This window comes from Crinia signifera, chromosome 7 (genome assembly GCF_055691185.1).
Source record: "Crinia signifera chromosome 7, ASM5569118v1, whole genome shotgun sequence".
Taxonomy (NCBI): domain Eukaryota; kingdom Metazoa; phylum Chordata; class Amphibia; order Anura; family Myobatrachidae; genus Crinia; species Crinia signifera.
Window position 1 is genome coordinate 130,241,261 of NC_139223.1, and position 21,706 is coordinate 130,262,966.

The window sequence follows — 21,706 nt, forward strand, 5'->3', positions numbered from 1 at the left end:
ATGCCCATTATACATATGCCACTCACAGAGATGCCCATTATACATATGCCACACACAGAGATGCCCGTTATACATATGCCGCACACAGAGATGCCCGTTATACATATTCCCCGACACCGTGATGCCATTATACATATTCCCCACACAGAGATGCCCATTATACATAAGGCCCACACAGAGATGACCAAACATATGGCCAACACCAAGATGCCCATGCTGCCACACTGAGATATTTCAGACAGCAACAGCAGTGTTAAAGATAAAATTGCATTAATCAGTGATGTTCAGTAAATTACCAGGCAATTGAGGCTGCCCTCGGCTTGAGGGATCAGATGGGACTGGAGAGTAAGTTCCCTTAGGCAGGCAGGCGGAGGGAGAGTTGATCCTATAAAATATTTTTGGGGAGGGGGGCTTCTGCCAGGGGCGTAACTACAACTCTCAGGGGAAGACGTGGAGGTGGAGGTTTGGAACGTACATGTTATCAAAATGCGTACACACAGAGGCGAGGGGTCACACACAGAAGGATGTACAGATTACACACAAACACACACAGGGGTAGTGGGCTACAGGGGTGTCACACACAGAAGAAGGTGGTGCAGGGGGTCACACTGGGGATTAGAGCTGGGATTAAGGGGTAGAGGTAAGGTGTCATACACAGGGATAGGGGGGTCACACACCAGGGATGTGGGGGTCACACACCGAGGAAGGATGTAGAGTGTGCGAAAGGTTTCACACACAGGGGATATGTGGTACAGGGTGGTCACATACCAGGGATGAGGGTGGAAGAAGGGACAAGGTGCCAGACATGGAAATAAGGGGTGCAGGAGGTAATAGGTCACACATACAAAGGAAGAGGATACGTGAATTATTAGTTGTATCATGCACACTACCCTCTTGGGTAGTGCATGACAGCAGACATACTGTAATGTGGTCATTTATAAATAGTTTTGCCTCTGGACAGTAGGAGGTCATAGGGCTACATGATACATGAGCACTTACTAACGGAAGGGGGGTTCAGGCACTGGGTAAACGGGAGACAAGCCGCGCTGTCCGACTGGAAGAACAGTGTCAAACCTTTCAGAGTTGCAGACCCAGCGCTGTTCCCCTCATGGTGCGGCTGCTTGTGGAGGGAGGTGCCGGGTCTGCGTCGGGGGGGAAGGGTGGTCGCGCATCTGGGGGAAGAGGGCGGCGCAGGAATCAGCATGCACATCTCCAAGTCCAGCGTCTGCGAGGAAGAGGGCGGCCGCGGCTCATATCGCCAACGTCTGTGGGAGTTGGTGATGGCAACAGCGGTACAGCAGCAGTGATGGGCAGCTGCAGTGCCGCTGCTACACAGATGATCCGGCGCCCGGGCAAACTGTACCGGTCCCCCCTTTCGGCAGCTAATTAGGAAGTGCTGCAGTTGTAGGGCCAGGACTTCTGGTGCTGGCTCCTTCATTCCCCCACTGCTGTTTCTCCTGCAGCAGATAGTTTTTAGTGCGCCCCCCACACCCCGCCGGCGCTGGCTCCTTCAAACCCTGGCGGGGGCTGCCACAGCGTGTCTCGGCGGGTGGAGGGCGCGGGAACCACCATGGATGCGCAATGACACTGACATCAGGCGCATCTATGGAGTAGTAGGTCAAGGGGCGGTGGCAGGAAGTACATCTTCCTTGCCGCCGCGGAGAAACAGAGATTATCATTGTAGATAATCTCTGTGAGTGCAGCCTGCGCCCGGCGTTAAAAACGGATCTGGTGAGATCGTTTTTCAATTGAACTTCAGGAACGGCGTTCCGGACCGTTCCACCACAAAAATAGCCCTGTATATATATATATATATATATATATATATATATATATCTAGTGTCTGTTTGTGTGTCTCCGAAACACTTGCATCTGTTGACAGCGAGTGAAACTACATCTCTTCCTCTCTTACACATGCACAAACAGAGAGGCAATCACAAGGTAGCAGACAAGCTTTCGAAGCATTTGCTTCGAGCCGGCTTACTAGTATTCTAATAAGTTAGTAGGGAGCACTGAAACTGATGAGTCCTGCAACCTATTAATTTATAATAACCTGCCTCTCTAATATGGTGAGCGTGCCTCACTCCTATATGAATAGACTAAACTGTAACAATTGGACATAATTCAGACCTCATCACATGTCTTCTAATTTATCAAGCCCTGCGATCAGGTATATGCCAACCCACCAGAGTGAAATCCTGCCACGGGCAGGCCTACAAATTGCTTAGCATGGCTTGCAAAATGATCGCAGGCCTGCAAATTTCTGCAAAGCCATCTAATGATTTTTCCAGTGTGTGCAGTCTGTGCCTGGCCAAGGACCTACTCAGTGGCTGCAATACCCCAAAGCGCTGGCTTCCTGCCAATCACCTTGCGAACGGCCAGTGAATAAAGAAAGTACAGATGGAGCCTCGTCATTGCAGGGGCTGGCGAAAGTATTGCCAGCCCCGGCCAGCGGCCGGCTCCCGCCAGGGGGCGCGTGCGCATGAGATTCATGCGCACCCCGTGGCAATGGAGCTTGCCCTGGGTCCCTGCCGCCGATCCCCCTTGCCGCCCCAACCCCCCCCCCTAACCCTGCCCGTATCCCTGAAGCGGAGACAGGCAGAAACCTGCAGCGCCGCCGGCGAGAGACTGGGACGCATGTGCGTCTGAGACGCACGCACGGCCCAGTTCAGTGTAGCCCCTGTCCACCGGCACTCGTAAGAGGGGAGGCTCTGGCGAGCCCCGGCCAGGGATGACAGGGGCTCCATCGGTAGCAGGATTTATTGCAGGTCTGAATTAGGCCCAATGCGTACCTCCCAACTTTTGTCTTTTTATAATCGGGACCTGCCACGCTGAAAACCTTTAAGGGTGCCGAGCTACATGCCAGATGGGCGTGGGTTTTGTTGGAGGGGGCGTGGCCTAGCGACACATCTCCTGTTTTCGGCACTCCTCCCCTTCCTCCCTGCACTGAGGAGGTGCCTCTTCAGCGATCACTGCTGCTCTGCAGAGCAGCGGTGATCTCTAGCTCCCGCCAATTGCCCCCAGCCCGCAGGTCATGGCTACCCATGGGAGGGTGAGTGGGACAGTCTCCAATTAGCGGGACTGTCTCGCTGTAATCGGGAAAGATGGGAGATATGCTAATGTCATAGTTATTCATTTGCCATCTGGAGAGATCCAGTGCAAAGCTTAGACCACAAGCACATTTGCGCATGGCCATTTTTAGGTTCTATTGCTCCTAACTGTACAGAATTGATTAATATGTCAGTGCTTTACAGAAAAATAGAAGCATAATTGCTTACTCGTGAATTTCAGGTATCTGAGCCAATATTTTTTATGTAGGTGTCAGCCATTTTTTTCAGTATGCAAATCTATTGCAGTTAGCGGTGTCCATTTCTGCAGTTGCATGTAAGCTATTTTAAATTACAAGATTTATTTCCTAGTTTGCAATGATCAGTGCGCTGTGGAGGATGTGCAGTGTACACACAACCTGCGCCAGTGTATCAGATGGGCTGCATGAGATAAATCACTTTTAAGATATAATTATTGGTCCATATGACATGCGAATCTGTCTCTCTCTCTACACTTTTAAAATAGCTGTGCTGTCATTGCAAGGTGCAGCCGTGAAAGCTAGTTCCAGGGCTAGAGACACATTACTCATGCCTGTTTAAAAAAAAAAAATCATGTGTTGTAAACCTAATTAGACAAAAATCTAAGAAAGATGCAAATCAGGTGTCGTTAGAGATGCTTAATGTTTATTCAATATTGTAATGAAGTTCTAAAATAGAATATGTGAATTCTATCTTTCTGCTTGTAGGTAGATATGAAACTGACTTAATAGTTGACCACATTTATCTAAGTGTTAGCAGAATATGAGTAGATCAGTAAAAATATACTGAGAATACTGTGTATATACATTTTTACATTTTATATTTCAGGAGGGATGATGGAGCACGGCATAGGTGCGCCCCAAATTTTGGGGCATGGCCTAGCGGGAAGGGGGCATGGCCTATACTCTCGACACTCCCAAAGCCACGCCCCGTTTTAGCTGCTGTGGGGGAATGAACAGACGCTGTGCGTGTGTATAACTGCAAATACTGGCAGATCTGTAAGGGTACCCTTATTGCTCAGGCCGCTATCGCCCAGTAGCCTCGGTGAGGAGGTACAAATAAAGAATAAAATATATAGTCCATACACTCGGCATATACTGTAGGAAAATAATCACACTTTAGTGACATAATTTACAGAGTACATTTGAGCCATTTTCATCTTTCAATGTACCTCTGCTATATTAGAATGGTCTTCACTAGTCAGTGAGAGTACAATATTAGGTGGAAAATATATATACTGTCCAATTAGAATGCTAAAATCACATAAGGCTGCCTCCAGCATCCAAAACTGTAATTCATCTCACTGGAGGCCTCAAGCCAAATAAACAGAAGCGTTGGACAGACTGAGGAACATTTCCTCAAGGAGCTTTACATAAAGTTAACCCTTCAGTGCAGCGATTGATTTATTCATGAAAAAAAAATGTGGCAGATCTGGAACCACAGAGACCTTGTCATGCAGTAACTATGGGCCTGATTCAGGTTGGCTCTCTAGCAGCGTATATTTGCTGCCCTGCGAGGCGATGTATGAGCCAGCATATCCCCTCGCTTGCGTCCGCTAGCAAGGGAAATCAATTGATGTTCGCTCACAATCTAATGCTTTCTCCTGTCTTCAGTAATAAATGTCAGTCTGAACTCACTTTTATTACAGGTGCTATCTGCCAAAGAGGGGGGGGGGGGACGCCCATAAAACGCTGTATGTTCCCCTGTAGCCACCCCCGCCCTGCCTGCCCGGGACCTCCCCTTAGTGTGCGAATGCCTCAGTGTTACTCGCCAAAGGCGTTTGCACAGTGGGTCTGCACATGCCTATTTTCACCCATACGTACAGATGGAGCCAGTCCATTAGACTGGGATACATGAGCATCTCAGATGCACGAGCGTCCCAGTCACTGGGAGGGTTGAAGGGGGATTCGGGGACAGATGGTGGGGCCTGGCGGCTGGCAGGGGCTCCATCTGTATGTGCAGACCCCAACATCGATCAGTGGGATGAATTCAGTCCATACCGAGGAATCCTGAATGAGGCCCTAAGAGAGAGGTAGAAAAGACAACTGCCTAGCTGTGCACATAAATACATACCAGTTAGTATGGTCCTACAGTGTTATTTGTGATTACATATCCATGCAGGGGTTCTCAGATAAATACACTTACATGAACACAGGAATGGACAGATTGGGGTAACAGATTGTGTGTGGTGTGCAGACTCTCCCTCTGAGAAGAGCCTGTCTGTCTGATTTGTGGTGAGCAGTCAATTGTTTGGCACCTAGGAGATTAAACTGCTCCAAATTCCACAGCAATATTTATTTTTAATATTCCTTTCTGCTTTAATTTTGCATTTACTTATTTTCCATGTGTGATAATGTACAACATGGGCAATGCTAATTTAACGTATTTGTCAGGCATCAATGGAAAGCAATGTTCTGAGTTGTTACTGAAAACGTTTGTTTGGTACTTGTTTCCTAGCACGGTGCCCACGATATTCATCTTATGCCATCGTATCGATTGCATCGCATCGCATGCGACCCGATTGCATGCGATTCGATGCGATCAGACCCGATTTTTAATTGTACAGGCACCCTGATGGGTGATTACTATGTTAAATGCACCCCCATTGTTAACGCCACCCCCACTATCAACGGCAACCCAAAGCGTGGCGAGGAGATGCGGAATACATGTAAAGTAATCCACGTCCCCTCGCAGGGCTCGCTACGCTCGCCACTCTTCGGGCTCGGTGGCTCGCTGCACTCGACACACTATATAAAATCAACTCCACGCCAACGTGGATAGTGGGGGTATGAAAGGACAGAGGACGCATACCGCTGCGCTCGCCATTGTAATGGCATGCGACGCAATATTAAAATTGTACAGTGCGGGTCTTAGGACCTGAAAATCGGGTCCCATCGCATCCCATCGCATACCTTAATTAGTGGTATGCGATGGCATACAATGGGCGCCGTGCTAGGAAACAAGTACCGTTTGTTTGAACTCCATCAGCACCCATGTATCTAAAACTGCTAAAGACATTTATGTCATATTTGGCAACCCTCCTGCAATCTGCAGGAGACTCCCTGAAATAGCAGCAATCTCACTCTCTCCCTCATTAGTCTACCAATCTCCCTCATTTCACCTAGCCCACATTACACTGTTACATTTTTTGGGGGAAAATGAATAAGAGACAGATATATTTACATTGAATCATCTGCACCATTTCCCAGCACTTTAGCAAGTATAGTATCTGCTTTGGGGCTCATCTACATTTGGATATAAGTAATTTTAAAAGATTCCTCTCAAATGTAGTAGTACACTTCAACGATTCTAGGTGCCATGTTCACAATCTCTTTTCAAAATCTCTCCATATATGGGGCTAGACACGCCCTTTGGGTGGAGCATGACACACAGCCCCTCAATGGGGCGCTGTGCAAAATTCTACTACCAACTATAATCTCCCTGAAACTAGTTTTCAAAAGTAGGCAAGTATGCATTTATATATCATGTCCTACACCTACAGTAATGCTGGATACTGCCATTTCTGTGGCATGCTTAGAAAATGGAAGCAATTAGCTGATTACTGTGGGGTTTATTTATACTTTCCTGTAAATCATTTTCATAGCAGTGCATAAAAGACAAAAATACATTTGACTCATACCAATCTACCAGCTTTACCACAAGTTCCTGACAGACTACCAACCCATCTCTTGCGTTATGGTATAAATGGTTGTCAGGGCTCGCGCGGGTAGTGCCGGCGCTAGCCCGGCGGACTCCCTGCAGCACGGCCCGGCTATTGCTAGGCGGCCTGGACGCCCTCGCGTCACTGGACGCGGCCGCGTCATCAGGCCGCGACATCCGGCAGACGCCGCCGTGCGTCCAGGTCTGCCTCCTCAGTCTCTTCCCCCACAGCCGCACCGGTTGCCTAGGCGACGGGGGACGTCAGGCAACCGGGCGGAAGGGGAAGACTCCGGCTCAGCCGCCCGCCCAGGTGATCAGCCGCAGCTGCTCACCATTGGCTGGCTCTCTATTTAAACCTTTTCACCGGGGGACTCAGACGCCGGTTATAGTTTATGCCTTGCGTTCTGAGTGTTCCCGGTTCCTGGCTGTCTTGTCCTGCTCCTGCCTGTCAGTGGATTTCCAGCTGCAGCATCCAGCATTCCCATCCGCCTCCTGGCTATTTTCCTGGTGGTTACCTGCCTTGCCTGCAGCAGTCACTGTTCTCAGATAAGTTGGGACTTCTCCCTTACCTTCTTACTCTGAGATCACCGTGCATTTATATATTTTGTGTCATCTCTAAGTGTATTGTTACACCTGGATCCCATGGTATTACCCCGTGGGGGCACACTCGTTATTCTGATATTGCGTCATCGTAGTGTATTGTTACACCTGTACCCCCCCGGGTTCAGTAGTATTCTTTTCTTATTGTGTCAACTCATGTGTATTGTTACATTCACCGGTAAACGTATTACCTCAGAAATTTCCTGTTCACGGGGCGTCTCTCACATCCGCCCTTAGGGCTGGGTTGTCCTCACCAGTTGGTTCAGTTAGTTTTACCCTTGTTCTCTCCTGGCCTCCGCGGATGAATTGTCCATACTTAAGACCTGCCTGTAGCGGAGTGGGGCGGACATAATTCGCCCTTCAGCCGAGACGGGCCCAGGTGAAGACTAGCCCTGCATTTGTCCATCGACTCCAGGTAGAGGCAACGGAGTTAGGGTTGGTGAGGACACCCGTGTCCATAATTATTGGAGAGGACACCCGTGTGCATAACAATGGTAGACAATGTCTAAGTCGACAGCATAGTTTCCTACCCTCCTGCATTCTGCAGAGGACTCCCTGAAATATAAGCAATCTCCCTCTCTTCCTGATTAGTCTAGCAATCGCCCTCATTTTACCTAGCCCACATCATGTAGCTGTTGAATGCTAGATAGATACATTTACATTGATTCATCAGCACCATTCCCAGCATTGGTGATAAAAAACAATGATCCCTATTGGTACATGCATTTCTTGTGGCCATTTATATGGAACTACGTGTAAAACAACATAGATGAACAATCTCTTACATGTATCAGTGACTTTTCTTTAGCAAGTATAGTAGCGCTTACTTACTGCTTTGGGGCTCATCTACATTTGGATATATAATTCAAAGATTCCTCTCGGATGTAGCAGTACACACCCATGGTTCTAGGTGCCACATTCACAATCTATTTTCACAATCTCTCCATACAGATGGAGCGGGAGACATCTTTGGCCGGCGCTCGCCAGATCCCTTGCACTGGCAAACGCCGGCGATAGAGACTGGGACGCGCGTGCGTCTCACACGCACGTGCGTCCCAGTTTCCCATCGGCGGGGGGACGGGAACCCTGTCCGTCTCCACTTCAGGGATGGACAGGGTTAGGGGGGAGGGGGGTGCGGCAAGGCGGTGAGGACCTGGGGCGACCATCGGTGAGGCTGCAGGGACCCGGGGGGAGCCCTGTTGTAAGGGGACGCGTCCCCTTACGGCGGCTGACGGGGGATGGCGGATGTCGACTCTTCCGCCATCCTCTGCAAAGATGTCTCCCGCGCCATCTGTATAAGGAACTAGACGCGCCCTTTGGGTGGAGCATGACACGCCCCCTCAATAGGGCGCTGTGCAAAATTCTACTACCAACTATAATCTCCCTGAAACTAGTTTTCAAAAGTAGGCAAGTATGATTGACAGTCCCAAAGTCGACCACTAATGGTCAACAGTGACTAGGTCGACACCTTGAAATGGTCGATATACCTAAAGTCAACATTGACAAAATGCCGACACAAGCTTATGTTCAACATAGACGTGGTCGACATGAATAAGGCTGACATGAGTTTTCCCAGTTTTTGGGTTTTTATATCGACATCTGTTGATGTAACAGTGTAACGTGTCCCCGATTGGCACACTATTAAATTACCACTCTATGCCCACTGGGAGAGTGAAATACCAACTTTTGTGAGAAAAAAAAGTGAAAAACTTATATCAACCATTTTTATGTTGACCATGCCTATTCTGACCCTAAACTTGTGTCAATCTTTTGTCAATATCGACCTTGGATATGTTGACCATTTCAAGGTGTTGACCTAGTCACTGTTAACCATTAGTGGTCGACCAAGTGACTGTTGACCTAGACATTGTCTACCCAGTGACGGCATAAAGTGAAGATGGTGGTGGGTGTGGTTAGATGCACAGCAGTGGGCTGCTTTGCCCTGGAATTGCCAGCAAACAAGGGGGGAGATTCTCTAAACTAAAATTGCAGTAAAAACCCTGTTATCAGGTTTTTACCTCATTTTGGGATGCTGTAGGCATCCCCTGCCGAGTTATCGCGTTGGGGGGCATCGCCAGAAAAATCTGGCAATGCCCCATAGAAGCCTATGGGCTTCTAACGCGACCCACCACTGCCCTGCACCGACCCAACGCCGCCCCGCACGACCCCCGCTGCCCTGCACCGACCCACCGCCGCCCCACACCGACCACCCTCACCTGTGTACGGGCCTGTGACCTCCTCCTCCCTGCACTATGATCCTCTTCCGGGTGCAGGGAGGAGGAGAGCCCAGCACAGCAGTGCCGGGTGAGGGAGGTGGAGCCGCCTGATGAGACCCGCTGTCTCTCACCGCAAAGGACAGCTCTTGATCTTAGACAACTCCCCCTAGTTGGGGGAGGGTGACAGCCAATGTCGGACTAGAGCATGAAGGGCCCGCCAGAAAATTAAGTTATAGGGGCCCACTTTAGGGGTGCAGTCAGTCTCCAGAGGGGGATTAACAGCAATGCTCTGTAGAAAATACAGTATAATGTAACATATGTATAATGTATGATTCAAGTACACAGTCTGGAACCTGATCCCTATAATTGGAGTTGCCCCCCCCTCCCCTCCCAAGCAGTGGGGCCCAACGGGGGTGTCCTCTGTACCCCTGTCAGCCAGTCCAACACTGGGGGCAGCTATGGGAAATCTGGGGGCTGTTATGGGGGACAACTATGTAGGACTGCTAAGGGGCATTACAAATGGGCTGCTGTGGGGGGATTTAAAAAAAAATATTTTTTAAAAAGTGGTTTTTTTAGGGGGGGGAGGGGATTTTGCTGCAGACTCAGGGCCTCCGACAGCGCCGCCAGGCCCCGGTAAAAAAGGGGCTTAACCAACCAAATTAGCAGCTGAAGTGAGTCATTTGCAGGCGGCCGACCGCCCAGCAGCTGGGACACTGCCATGTGCGCCATATAATTCCAAGGGTGCCGCCATGTGTGCTGTATAATTCCAGAGGTGCTGCTAAATTTGTCATATCAGTCCAGGGGTACTGCCCATTGTGCCGTATCAGACATGAGGTGCTGTCAACTGGCCTGTATCAGTCCAGGAGTACTGCTAAGTGTGCAGTATCCGGGGTACTGCTACATGTGCTGTATCAGTCCAAGGGTGCTGCTAAGTGTATCATATCAGTCCAGCAGTGATGCTAAGTGTGCCATATCAGTCCAGTGTGTGTGCCTTCCACGTGTGTTACTTACCTTAGTCATCCAGCTACCTCAGAGCAACCTTTTGGTCTAAAAACAATATTGTGAGCTGTGAGGTGTTAAGAATAGACTGGAATTAAGTGTAAATTAATGTTACTAAGGTTAATAATACTGTAAGAACAAAACAAAATAAGTTGTTTTGATTAGTTTGGGGGAAAAAAAAGATACAGATCCAAAACCAAAACCACAAGGGTGGTTTTGTCAAAACCAATCCAGATCTAAAACACAGAGAACCAGATCCAAAACCAAAACCAAAACACAAAACCGGAAAATGTCTGGGTGCACACCCCTATTGTTTAAGCTTAATAGTACATAGTCTGCATAGATTAGATTTTGTGTCTTGAAAACAGGTCATTACCTCGCTGAGGCTTCCTCATCAATTTAAGTTCTATGTATTGCAGTGAGTAAACCTGTGAAATGATTGGCTAAAGGTTGGTTAGGCAACAAGGAGGTACAAATGGGAAAATTCTACTGAGCCCCAAGATTCCACCCCTCGAGAATCCTGGGATACCAGTTCATGTGTCCTCTGTGACATGGGGAGGGGGGTAGCTGTGTGAAGCTAAAAGACCCACGATGGGGAAGGGGGCTGAGACACACGGGTGCCGGACAGGGTCCCGACAGTAAGGATCCCGACAGTCATTTACCCGACGTCGGGATCCCGACTGTTAAAACCCAGACAGACGGGTTCCCGACGGCCACTGGCTATTCTCCCTAGTGGGGGTCTGACTCCGGCCAGTCGGGATCCCGACATCGGGCTAATGACTGTCGGGATGTCGACTATCGGAACCCTATACCACACCCGAGACACACAGGGTGGAATAAAGTCTAACAGACACAGGGTGTGGAAGGAGACTCTGAGGCTGAGAGACAGAGGGTGGGGATGAAGTCTGATAGACACAGAGTGGGTATAGAGACTGTGAGACATAGGGTAGGGAAGGAGGCTGAGAGATAGATGGTGGGAAAGGAGGCTATGAGACACAGGATGGAGAAGGAGGGTATGAGACATGGGATGGGGAAGGAGGCTGAGAGACAAAGGATTGACAAGGAGGCTGTGAGGCACAGGGTGGGATCATCTGAGCCTAAGAAACCCAAGGTGGTAAAGGAAGCTGAGAAGTTGGCTAAGAGTCACAAGGTGGGAAAGAAGCCAAGAGACACAGGGGGGTGAGACTAAATCTGGGTACAGACTAGACAATACAGTATGTCGTCCAATCCGGTGGATCAGACTAACATACAGATGGAGCCCCTCTCATGCTTGCCCGCCGCTTGCCAGAACGTCCCCGCTGGCGAGCGCCAGCGGAGAGGGACTCCATCAGACTGGAGCGCGCGTGCGTCTCACGCGCATGCGTGTCCAAGTCTCGGCGGCTGGGCGGTGGTAACCTGCCCTTCTCCACTTCAGGGAGATGGGCAGAGTTGGGGTGGGGGGTTTCGGGGCAGCGGTGGGGACCAGCGATGACGGGGCAGATTTTGACTAAGCGATTTGTCTAAATGCACCAGCGATTTTGACTAAGCGATTTTGTCTATGGGCAATTTTGACTATACTAGAATTAACATACTTGGTTGGTATTCATTGCAGGTCGCCTAGTGAATATCTCCCTCAGCAGTGAATACAGTGGCGGAACTCCCGGAGGCAATGGAGTCATTTGCCGCCGGGCGCCAGGCTTACATGGGTGCACTGGCTCCATTGCCTCCATTGTTCCGCTTAGTGCTGCTGCCGCCTGCCGCACTTATCTTACTCATAGCGATGCGGCTATGTTTTGCAGCAGCACGGGTCAGCGGGCGGGCGTGGGCAGGTGGCCCCGTATTCTTGTGAATAGTGGTGCGGGCGGGCGCCCCAGTATTCTGTGTTCGGGTTGCTCCCCCCTCCACCATAGCCATGTGTGCAGCGCCCGTGTTGCTGCTCCTCTCTGTCACCTGGCTGGGGCTAAAGTCAGCCTGAGCAAGCGATAAAGAGCTAGGAGTCGGGCGTCAGACAGTCCACAGCCAGTGTGCTAGTGTGACTGTCACTGAAGTAGGCAGGCGGCAGCTGTCATCTAAAAGCCGGGAGCTGGGAGGGAGATGCGGCAGCCTTTGAGGGTAAGTCTATGAAGCCCCCTCTTTCACACTCTTGTTTCTCCACGAATCTCAATCTCTCTCTCTCTCCTTTCTCTCACTCCCTTTCTCTCTTTTTTCTATGAGGGGGGGGGGGGGGGGGGGAACTTTTATTTTGCCTCCAGGCGATGTGAACGAACTTACGCAACTGAGTGAATACCAGCAATTTTGACTAGACAGCCAGCGATCTAGTCAAAATATTCTTGCCTGGCAACTATTTTTTACTAAGGGATATTATAGGGAGATTTACTAACCTTTACTATGTAGTCAAAATCGCTTAGAGGGATCGCTCCGTGTGTACACCCCTTTAGTCCCATTAGCACATACAGATGGAGCAGGGCTTGTTATTGCTGGCGGAGCGCCAGGACCGTGTCCCTGGCGATCCGCCAGCAATCTGGCGCTCTGGCTGAATGAGACGCTCGTGCGTCTCCCACGCACGAGCGTCTCAATAGCCGGGCGGCGAGGCGGCGCGGCGGGTGCAGTCCTGCCCGTCTCCAGCTTCAGGGAGACGGGCAGGGCTGCGGGGGGCTGCGGGGGGGCGGTGTGGACCGGCGGGGACCCGGGGAAGCCGGCGGGGACCCGGGCAAAAGCTCCGTCGGAACGGGACGCGCGTGCACCTCGTGCACGCGCGTCCCCTTCCGACATACAGATGGCGCGGGGCGGGGGATGGCGGGTGGCGAGTCCTCCGCCATCCCCAGCAAAGACAAGCCCTGCGCTATCTGTATAACACTTTCCCTAGCAACCGAGGGCGACTCATTAAATATTCGTTAGAATCCACAGTCAGTTCATTATCTCAAGCAAGTGACGTGCTCTCAGTAGCAGCAGAATAATGAGTATAAAAGGCCCTGACTCACAGCGAATATAACTGATCTTATTCCGTATCTACACACACAATTACTTATTAACATTTTCATTATCTTCATCAAGTCTAAACCTATTTCTTACAAAGCACATGAAATAGCACGTCACGTGTGTAGACTTATGACAGAAAAAGCTAAACTGCATCTACTGTACATTATATTGAGATGATCTATCTATATATTGCACAAGTGACAGAAATAATATGTATATTTTTTTAATAATATCTGCATAAAAAAAAATAATTTTAATGTCATCACTTATAATGGATATTGAATATCATTGCTTCAGTATTTATTATAAATACATATATAATATGGAATAAAGCACCCATATGACTTTGAAATGGTCATCTCTTATATATTTAGCCAGATCTGTCACTCATCCCCTGTGTGTATGACGTTCCTGCCCAACGTTATACACAAACCCGCCCCCCCTAGGGAAAAGACAAGTGTCATACACACAAAGTTCCCACCCAGCATTATACACAAACCACCATCCCCCTAACATCCCCCTAGCCCAGCCAGGGCTACAGTACATGCCCACCATGGTGTAGGTGAGCGGCACACACACACACACACCCCTGCGACCCCCCCTCCCACGATTCGCGGTCATCCGTCCCCCCCGCGCCCCCTCCCGCGATTCACGGCAGTCCCCCCCAACCCCCCTACCGTGATTCGCGGACCCCCAAGACCCCCCCTCCCACGATTCGCAGACCCACATGACCCCCCCTCTCGCGATTCACAGACCCCCTCCCATGATTCGCAGACCCCCACAACCCCCCTCTCCCGCAATTTGCGGACCCCCACAACCCCCCCTCCTGGGATTCACGGGGCCCCCCGTGACCCCCCCTCCCGTGATTCACGCCCCCCCATGCCCCCCCCTCCCGCGATTCACAGCACACCCCCTTCCCGCGATTCGCGGCCCCCCCTCTCGCTATTTTACTGCTATCGATGGCAGGGTGCAAAATCGCCATCAATACCAACCATCGATGGCGTCTGCACCAATGGCCATCCCTACTCTGCAACCGCCAAAAACCTTTACTACCCCTCATGCCCATACACCCCTATCACTGCCCTGCCTTCTGTTCTCCTGCCCCATAACTTCCGCCAGTGGGGACCCACTCACCCTGTGTTGCCCACATTCCCCTATTATGCTTTACCGCCCGCCTCCTGCTATCATGCACCCTAACTTCCACCCAGTAGGAGGAGACACTGACTCAGGGCCACCGTCCTGTACTCCTGTGCTGCCACGTTGGACCCTCACCCACTGGCAGAAGCTGCACAGTGTCCCCCACCCTCCTCTTTAGTCCCCCTTATGCCACACCCCCCTATCACTACCCAGCCTCCTGATTTCCTGTGTAGTGACCTTCGCCAGTGGGGAGCCGCTGACTCAAAAAACCCTACTATACCATTGCACACACACACACCTAAATAACACACACGCACACACCCCCACACCCACAAATGTCACTGTCCCATCCACACTATCAATGTGCATCTTACTTTGTAACCGCTTTTTAATTAAACAAAACAATACACACCCCCTTCCAAATCATATGCTCTCTATTTAACACATTTCACCTATAACTCAAGTTGCAATACAGGCCATCTTTAATACAATTCTAACCATATTTCACACAATACAAACGTTCACAAATTAAGGGGGCGCAGCCCCTTACACCGGTGTGAAGAGCGCCCGTAGGGTGCGATGAATCACCTAGTGTGATAATAAACACAATGGTCTTGACTGCTGTTGCACGCAGGTTGGAGAACATCTAGCAAATGATGGCGTACTGTGCCTGCGCTGTAGCCAAAATACCCATCTAGACCTATCTTCATGCAGTCAAGTGCATCTCTCTCCACCGCTAAGAGTGGAGTTTTTGGGTGGAAACTCTACGTACACATAGAAGAGATAAATCTGTTTGAACATTCCTCCCAAGTGTCCCGAATTCAGTGGGGCAGTCCCATTTTTCTGGGACTGTCACACTATCCCAACATAAGCCTTAGTGTCCTGCGAGCAGGGGCAGGTTTGGAGGGAAACTTGGACACTGCTGTCAAGCCACGAAGAATGGATAGTGGACACATGTGTTAGTCATCCACATGGTGACAGCTAAGACAGGGGCTACGGAGAGAGGCTGTGGCTGGCCGGCAACTCCTGGAGCACTGGACAAGCCTCCAGCATGACGGATAATTGGTGTATGGGTCATGAGTTTGTCATTTCCTGTGAGGTCAGACCCCCTTATCTCTAAGCCACATTCCCTAATTCTGCTCAATTGTCCCTACGGTATGTAATGGCCTTGTCATTAGTGCATAGCCATATGGATCGCGTTTATGCCGAAGGAACATCTATATCCTTATACCTTGTTCATGGCACGGGTTAGGTGTAATTTCCTGTGAAAATTATAATGGCTGTTGCCGCTCCTACGTATAGGGGGAAATTTACTAAAGGAAATTTGTAAAAAAAATAGGTGTATTTGTATCCAGAAATACACTTACTTTTGACATTTACTATCCCGAAAATACGGCAATTCGTATTCGTATTGATGTGCTATCAATATGTATACGAATTGCCGTATTTTCGGAATAGTAAATGTCAAAAATAAGTGTATTTCTGGATACAAATACACCTATTTTTTTTACAAATTTCCTTTAGTAAATTTCCCCCATAATGTACATACGGATCAGGGCGTGTGCAAAGTTACATTAGCATTCCATTAATTCTTTGCTTTCAGAATGTAACTGCATTTGGACATGTGTGGCTCAGAATCAGGCATATTGTGCTATATGCTTATCCAGGGGATGAAGTGAGGGGGAACGGGGTGGAACTGAGTTCCACCACCTTTAATGGCTAATGGTGACGTGGAACATTTTAATCTCCACCTTGGTCCTGCACAGTAATTCTCACAGAAAAGCATTCTATTTTGCAGGGGGATGCCAAAAACGCTACCATTAGCCCTTTCTCTGCCTAATGGGGGAAGGGGAATTAGGTGGCATAGAGAAATGAGTTCCCCCCCCCTCTGCATGACCACTTTAAGCCCTGTGCTTATCCAGTTGATACTTGTGTAGTGTCACGGCGGCAATTGTATGCAAATTGCACCAATATTTGCATACGTTTTGCATATGATTCAATCTGCAATGTGATTTAGTACACCCCCACTATCCACGTCAGCCTGAAGGGTGGCGAGCACAGCGAGCCTCGCGAGGGGATGCGGTACGCGTCCTCCCAACCTGTTTATACCCCCACTATCCCCGTCGGCGTGGAGTAGATATTATAAAGTGTGGCGAGCGCAGCGTGCGCCGCGAGGGGACATGGAAAACGAGCCCTGCGAGGGGACAGGGAATACACGTCAAGTAAGCGCGTCGGGTTCGTTTTTCGTGTCCCCTCATGGGGCTCGGTGGCTCGCTGCGCTCACCACACTTTATAAAGTCAACTCCCAACCGACATGGATAGTGGTGGTATGAACAGGTCACAAGGACGCGTACCGTCTAGTCTGCCCCTTTTTTAAACATCTGTATCTTCCTCCCTCTAGTTTCAGTGCATGTCCTCTTGTTCTGCTGCTCTTCTTCCTGTGAAGAATGTCTCCCACCTGTACTTTGTTAAAGCCCTTGATATATTTGAAGGTTTCTATCATGTCCCCCCTTTCCCTTCTCTGCTTTAAAGTATACATATTAAGATCTTTTAGTCTTTCCTGGTACGTTTTGTGTTGTAGGCCATGCACCATTTTAGTTGCCCTTCTTTGTACAGTCTCTAATGTATTTAGATCCTTCTGGAGATATGGCCCCCAGACCTGAACATAGTACTCTAGATGAGGTCGTACCAATGACCTATACAGTGGCATTTTACTTCTTTCTTTCTACTGCTGATACCATTCCCTATGCAACCAAGCATCTGACTTGCCTTCTTCATTGCTTTGTTACATTGCCTACCTGCCTTTAAGTCCCCTGAAATAGTGACAACTAGATCCCTCTATTCCTCAGTAGTTTCCATTATAGTGCCATTATACTATATTTAGTCTTTGGATTTTTGAGACCCAAGTGCATTCTTTTGCATTTTTTGGCATTAAACTTTAGTTGCCATGCTCTTGACCATTCCTCTAATCTACCTAGATCATCAAACATTTTTTTACCCCTCCTGGTGTGTCTACTCTGTTGCATACCTTTGTGTCATCTGAAAAAAGGCACATTTTACCCTCAATTCCATTTGCAATATCACCAATAAAGATATTAAAAAGCACTGGTTCAAGTACAGATCCCTGGGGTACTCCACTTGTAACCTTTCCCTCCTTTGACTGTACTCCGTTTACTACAACTCTCTGTTTTCTATACTGCAACCACGCTCTTATCCATTCAACTATCTTAAAATCCAATCCCAAGCTTTAAGTTTATTTAACAGTCTGCAATGTGGGAAAGTGTCAAAACCCTTACTAAAGTCTAGATAAGCTATATCTACAGCCCCACCTTGATCTATTACTTTAGTCACCCAGTCAAAAAAGTCAATAAGATCTTTTTGACATGATCTTCCCCCAGTAAACCCATGCTGTTTCGGATCCTGTAAATTGCTGGTTTTGAGATTTTCTACAACTCTTTGTTTTAAGATTGTTTCCATCAATTTCCCTACTACTGATGTAAGGCTCACTGGTCGATAGTTGCTTACCTCTTCCTTTTGTGCAGTGGGACTACATTCGCTGTTTTCCATTCCTCTGGGATTACTCCAGTAGCTAGTGACTGGTTGAATAATTTTGTTATTGGTTTTACCAGCTCCCCTTTAAGCTCTTTTAGTATCCTTGGATGTATCCCATCTGGCCCCATTGATTTATCCACTTTCAGTTTTGAGAGTTCTGTGAGGTCTTTCTCCTCTGTAAATGTACTTTTTTCTCCCTCAGTTTTCTGACTATACTTGCAACTTAACTGTGGCCAATTCCCCTCTCTTTCAGCAGTGAATACTGAGCAGAAATAATTATTAATATAATCTGCTATTACATTGTCCCCCTCAAGAAGACTTCCACTCTCTGTCTTTAGTCTTATTATTCCACTTTTTTATTTTCTCCTTTCCTTATATGCCTAAAAAAAGTCCCCCCACCCCCCCTACCCACTAACTGGGCCATATTCTCTTCAGCCTGTGCTTTTTCGCATCTGAGTACCTTCATAGCCTCCTTCGGTCTAACAAGATACACCTCTTTGTCCTCATTATTCTGCGTCTGCTTAAATTTCTTAAAGGCCAACTTTTTTGCTTTCACAATACTTGCTACATCTTTCGCAAACCACAATGGCTTCCTTTTCCTTGGTCATTGTTACTACTACTGGGCATGACCTGAGTTAGTCTGTTCTACATACTGCAGTTATATATCATATCAACACACTAAAGAGAAAGTAGATTACAACAAAACATTAAATATTACAAACCTGTGCATTGTTTTGAACAAAATAATGACAATGATCCAATACTATTCAATCAACAATTTAAAAGAAATGATGCAATTGGTACTCACAAGTATTCTCTGTGGGCTGAGTGTACAGCAGCAGCATTACTGTAGCGCCATAAGACGATCACAGATGAAAAAACATCCAGAACAGCATCAAACTAAAAAATAAAACAAAGAACTACTTAAACATATGTCGGTAGCTTGAAACAAAGGGTTCTATAGGCCCATACATATGGGGGGGTGCCCGACAGTCATTTACCCAATGTCGGGCCCCCGACTGTTAAAACACCGACAGACGGGTTCCCGACGGCCACCGGCTATTCTCCCTCGTGGGGGTCCACAACCCCCATAGAGGGAGAATAGAATAGGTGGCGAGCGTAGTGAGCCACTGTGCCCGTAGCGTGGTGAGCGCACGAGCCCGCAAGGGGCTTTGTTGCACTTGCCACACTGTCTGGACAGTCGGGATCCCGTCGTCGGGCTAATGACTGTCGGGATCCCGACAGTCGGAACCCTGTACCACACCCCAAATGAGGTGGGACATACAGCAATTACATAAGTGGATGGCATAAGGTAGCTGGGGTCAAAGTACACTGCCAAACAAGGCCCTAACTGTGTGAAGTATGTATGTGTGCCCCCCCCCCCCCTTCCCCAGTTTTTTGGTTCCTCCAGGTACTCTGGTTTCCTCCCATAATCCAAAAAACATACTGGTAGATTCATTGGTTTCTGACAGTAGTACATAATAGAATGTATGCATGTGCAAAATGATAAAGAATTGTAAACTCCACTGCAGCATGGACTGATGCGAATGACTAAAATATTATCTGTAATATTTGTGTGCAATATAAATATTTACTAGCAAAATAATAAAAATTAGTACATCGGTGATCACATGACTATGAATATATTAATAGTAAATCTGTGTGCATGCTTTGTGTGAAACATGGGGGGAAATTTACTAAGATGTTAGTTCTATTGAAGATGGGATGTTGCCAATAGCAACCAATCAGATTGTACTTCTTATTTATTTAGCACCTACTAGAAGATAATAGATATAGGGGGATATTTACTAACAATATGAATACGACTCAGTTGTATTCGTATTCTTAATACTAGAGATGAACCGTTCCAAACATAGGCCCCCCCAGCCGTCTGGGAGCCGCGAGTTTCCAGCTTTGTTCAGAAACTCGTGAGAATTTCAATTTGGCGCCATTTCCTGAGCACGCTTCCACAAGCTGTGCACAGCTCTGCAGTGCAGGGGTCTGGGCGTGTTGTGCAAAGGGGTGCAGTGCAGAGGGGTGCTGTGCAGTGCAAAGGGGTGTTGTGCAGTGCAGAGGGGTGTTGTGCAGTGCAGAGGGGTTTGTGCTATGCAGAGGGGAGTTGTGCAGTGCAGAGGGGTTTGTGCTGTGCAGAAGGGTTTGTGCTGGGTTATTGTACTGGTCGTGTTTTAGGCAGGCTGTGTCAGTGCGCATAGGGCAGAGGCTGTCCATCAGTGTAGTGGTGTACAGTACACAGGCAGGCTGTCAGTCAGCTTTTCATTATTTTTTTTCATTGTGGTGTGTGGTGTGCTGCACTGCAATCCAATACACCATATACTACTGTCAGAAGTTTCATGTGTGATTGTTCTGCCTCCACGCAGTGTTATACAAGCTGCACATTTAAAAAAACTAATTTGCTCTTCTTTATTGTTTTTGTGTACTGCACCCCAATACACCATACTGATACTGTCAGAAGTTCCGTGTGTTAATAACCAGCCAGCTTGCTGCAGACCTTGGCCTAAATTGAATGAACATTGTGAGCTGTAAAGTGGTCAAAATTGTCTGGAAAGGGCTGGAAATTAATGTTATTGAGGTTACTATTAATCTAGGGACAAAAAAAACCCACAAAAATTAAATGATTTGGGTGTTTTTGACCATTTTTGACAGAGAAATCCAAATGCAAAGCCTTTCACCGCTGCTTGACAAAGCCAAATCCATATCCCAGCGGCAAATCCAAATCTTCCGCCCCGGCGCCCATCTCTACGTAATACGAATGAATACGACTGGCAACTGCCGTATTTTTGTCAAAATACGATTCGTAAATACTGTAGGGCAGATTTACTAATCTGCCCTATTTACTAATTCGTATTTGGACGATGGTGTCGCCAGTCATATTCTGGCCGATACGAATTGGTATATACGGCCGCGAAATACAAATACGAGTCGGCAGCCTGCATGGATCAAGCAGATCCGTGCAGGCTGCAGTGTAAAAAAAAATAGAAAAAAATAAATAAATCATTTTAAATTTGGGGCCGGTCCTGGTTCCCAAAATAAGGGGGACGAAACTACTAGGGGTCCCCCGTATTTCAAGAACTAGCACCAGGCCCAACCAGCCAGCAGGCTAATCCCACAGCCGAGGGGAGACTTTTTATACAAGTCCACACAGCCAAAGCATTCAGCCCCTGACTGGTCAGTCTGGGCAGGGATCCTGGGGCTGGGGCGGCTGTGGCATTACCCTGCTGGCTGGTTGGGCCTGGTGCTGGTTCACAAAATATGGGGGACCCCTAGTCATTTGTCCCCTGTATTTTGGGAAGCGGGACCGGCCTTTGGGCCTGGTGCTGGTTTTAAAAAATACAGGGAACCCCTAATTTGGTTTGTTCCCTGATATTTTAAAACCAGGACCGGCTCTTTGAGCCTGAGGGTGGTTATGCCCATGGGGGGGACCCCACACCATTTTTTTTTATTATTTATTTATTTTTCATTTTTTTTTACACTGAAGCC

At 48.3% G+C, this 21,706-nt stretch overlaps 1 protein-coding gene across 1 annotated transcript in view; it reads right to left on the reverse strand.

The window, feature by feature from the left end:
- The window catches only part of TMEM163 (transmembrane protein 163), a 206,080-nt gene that overhangs the window by 86,087 nt on the left and 98,287 nt on the right, over window positions 1–21,706 (reverse strand). Inside the window, exon 4 of the mRNA XM_083153815.1 lies at window positions 19,017–19,108. Coding sequence (XP_083009941.1) covers window positions 19,017–19,108 — 92 coding nt within the window. The remainder of the gene's footprint in view (window positions 1–19,016; window positions 19,109–21,706) is intronic.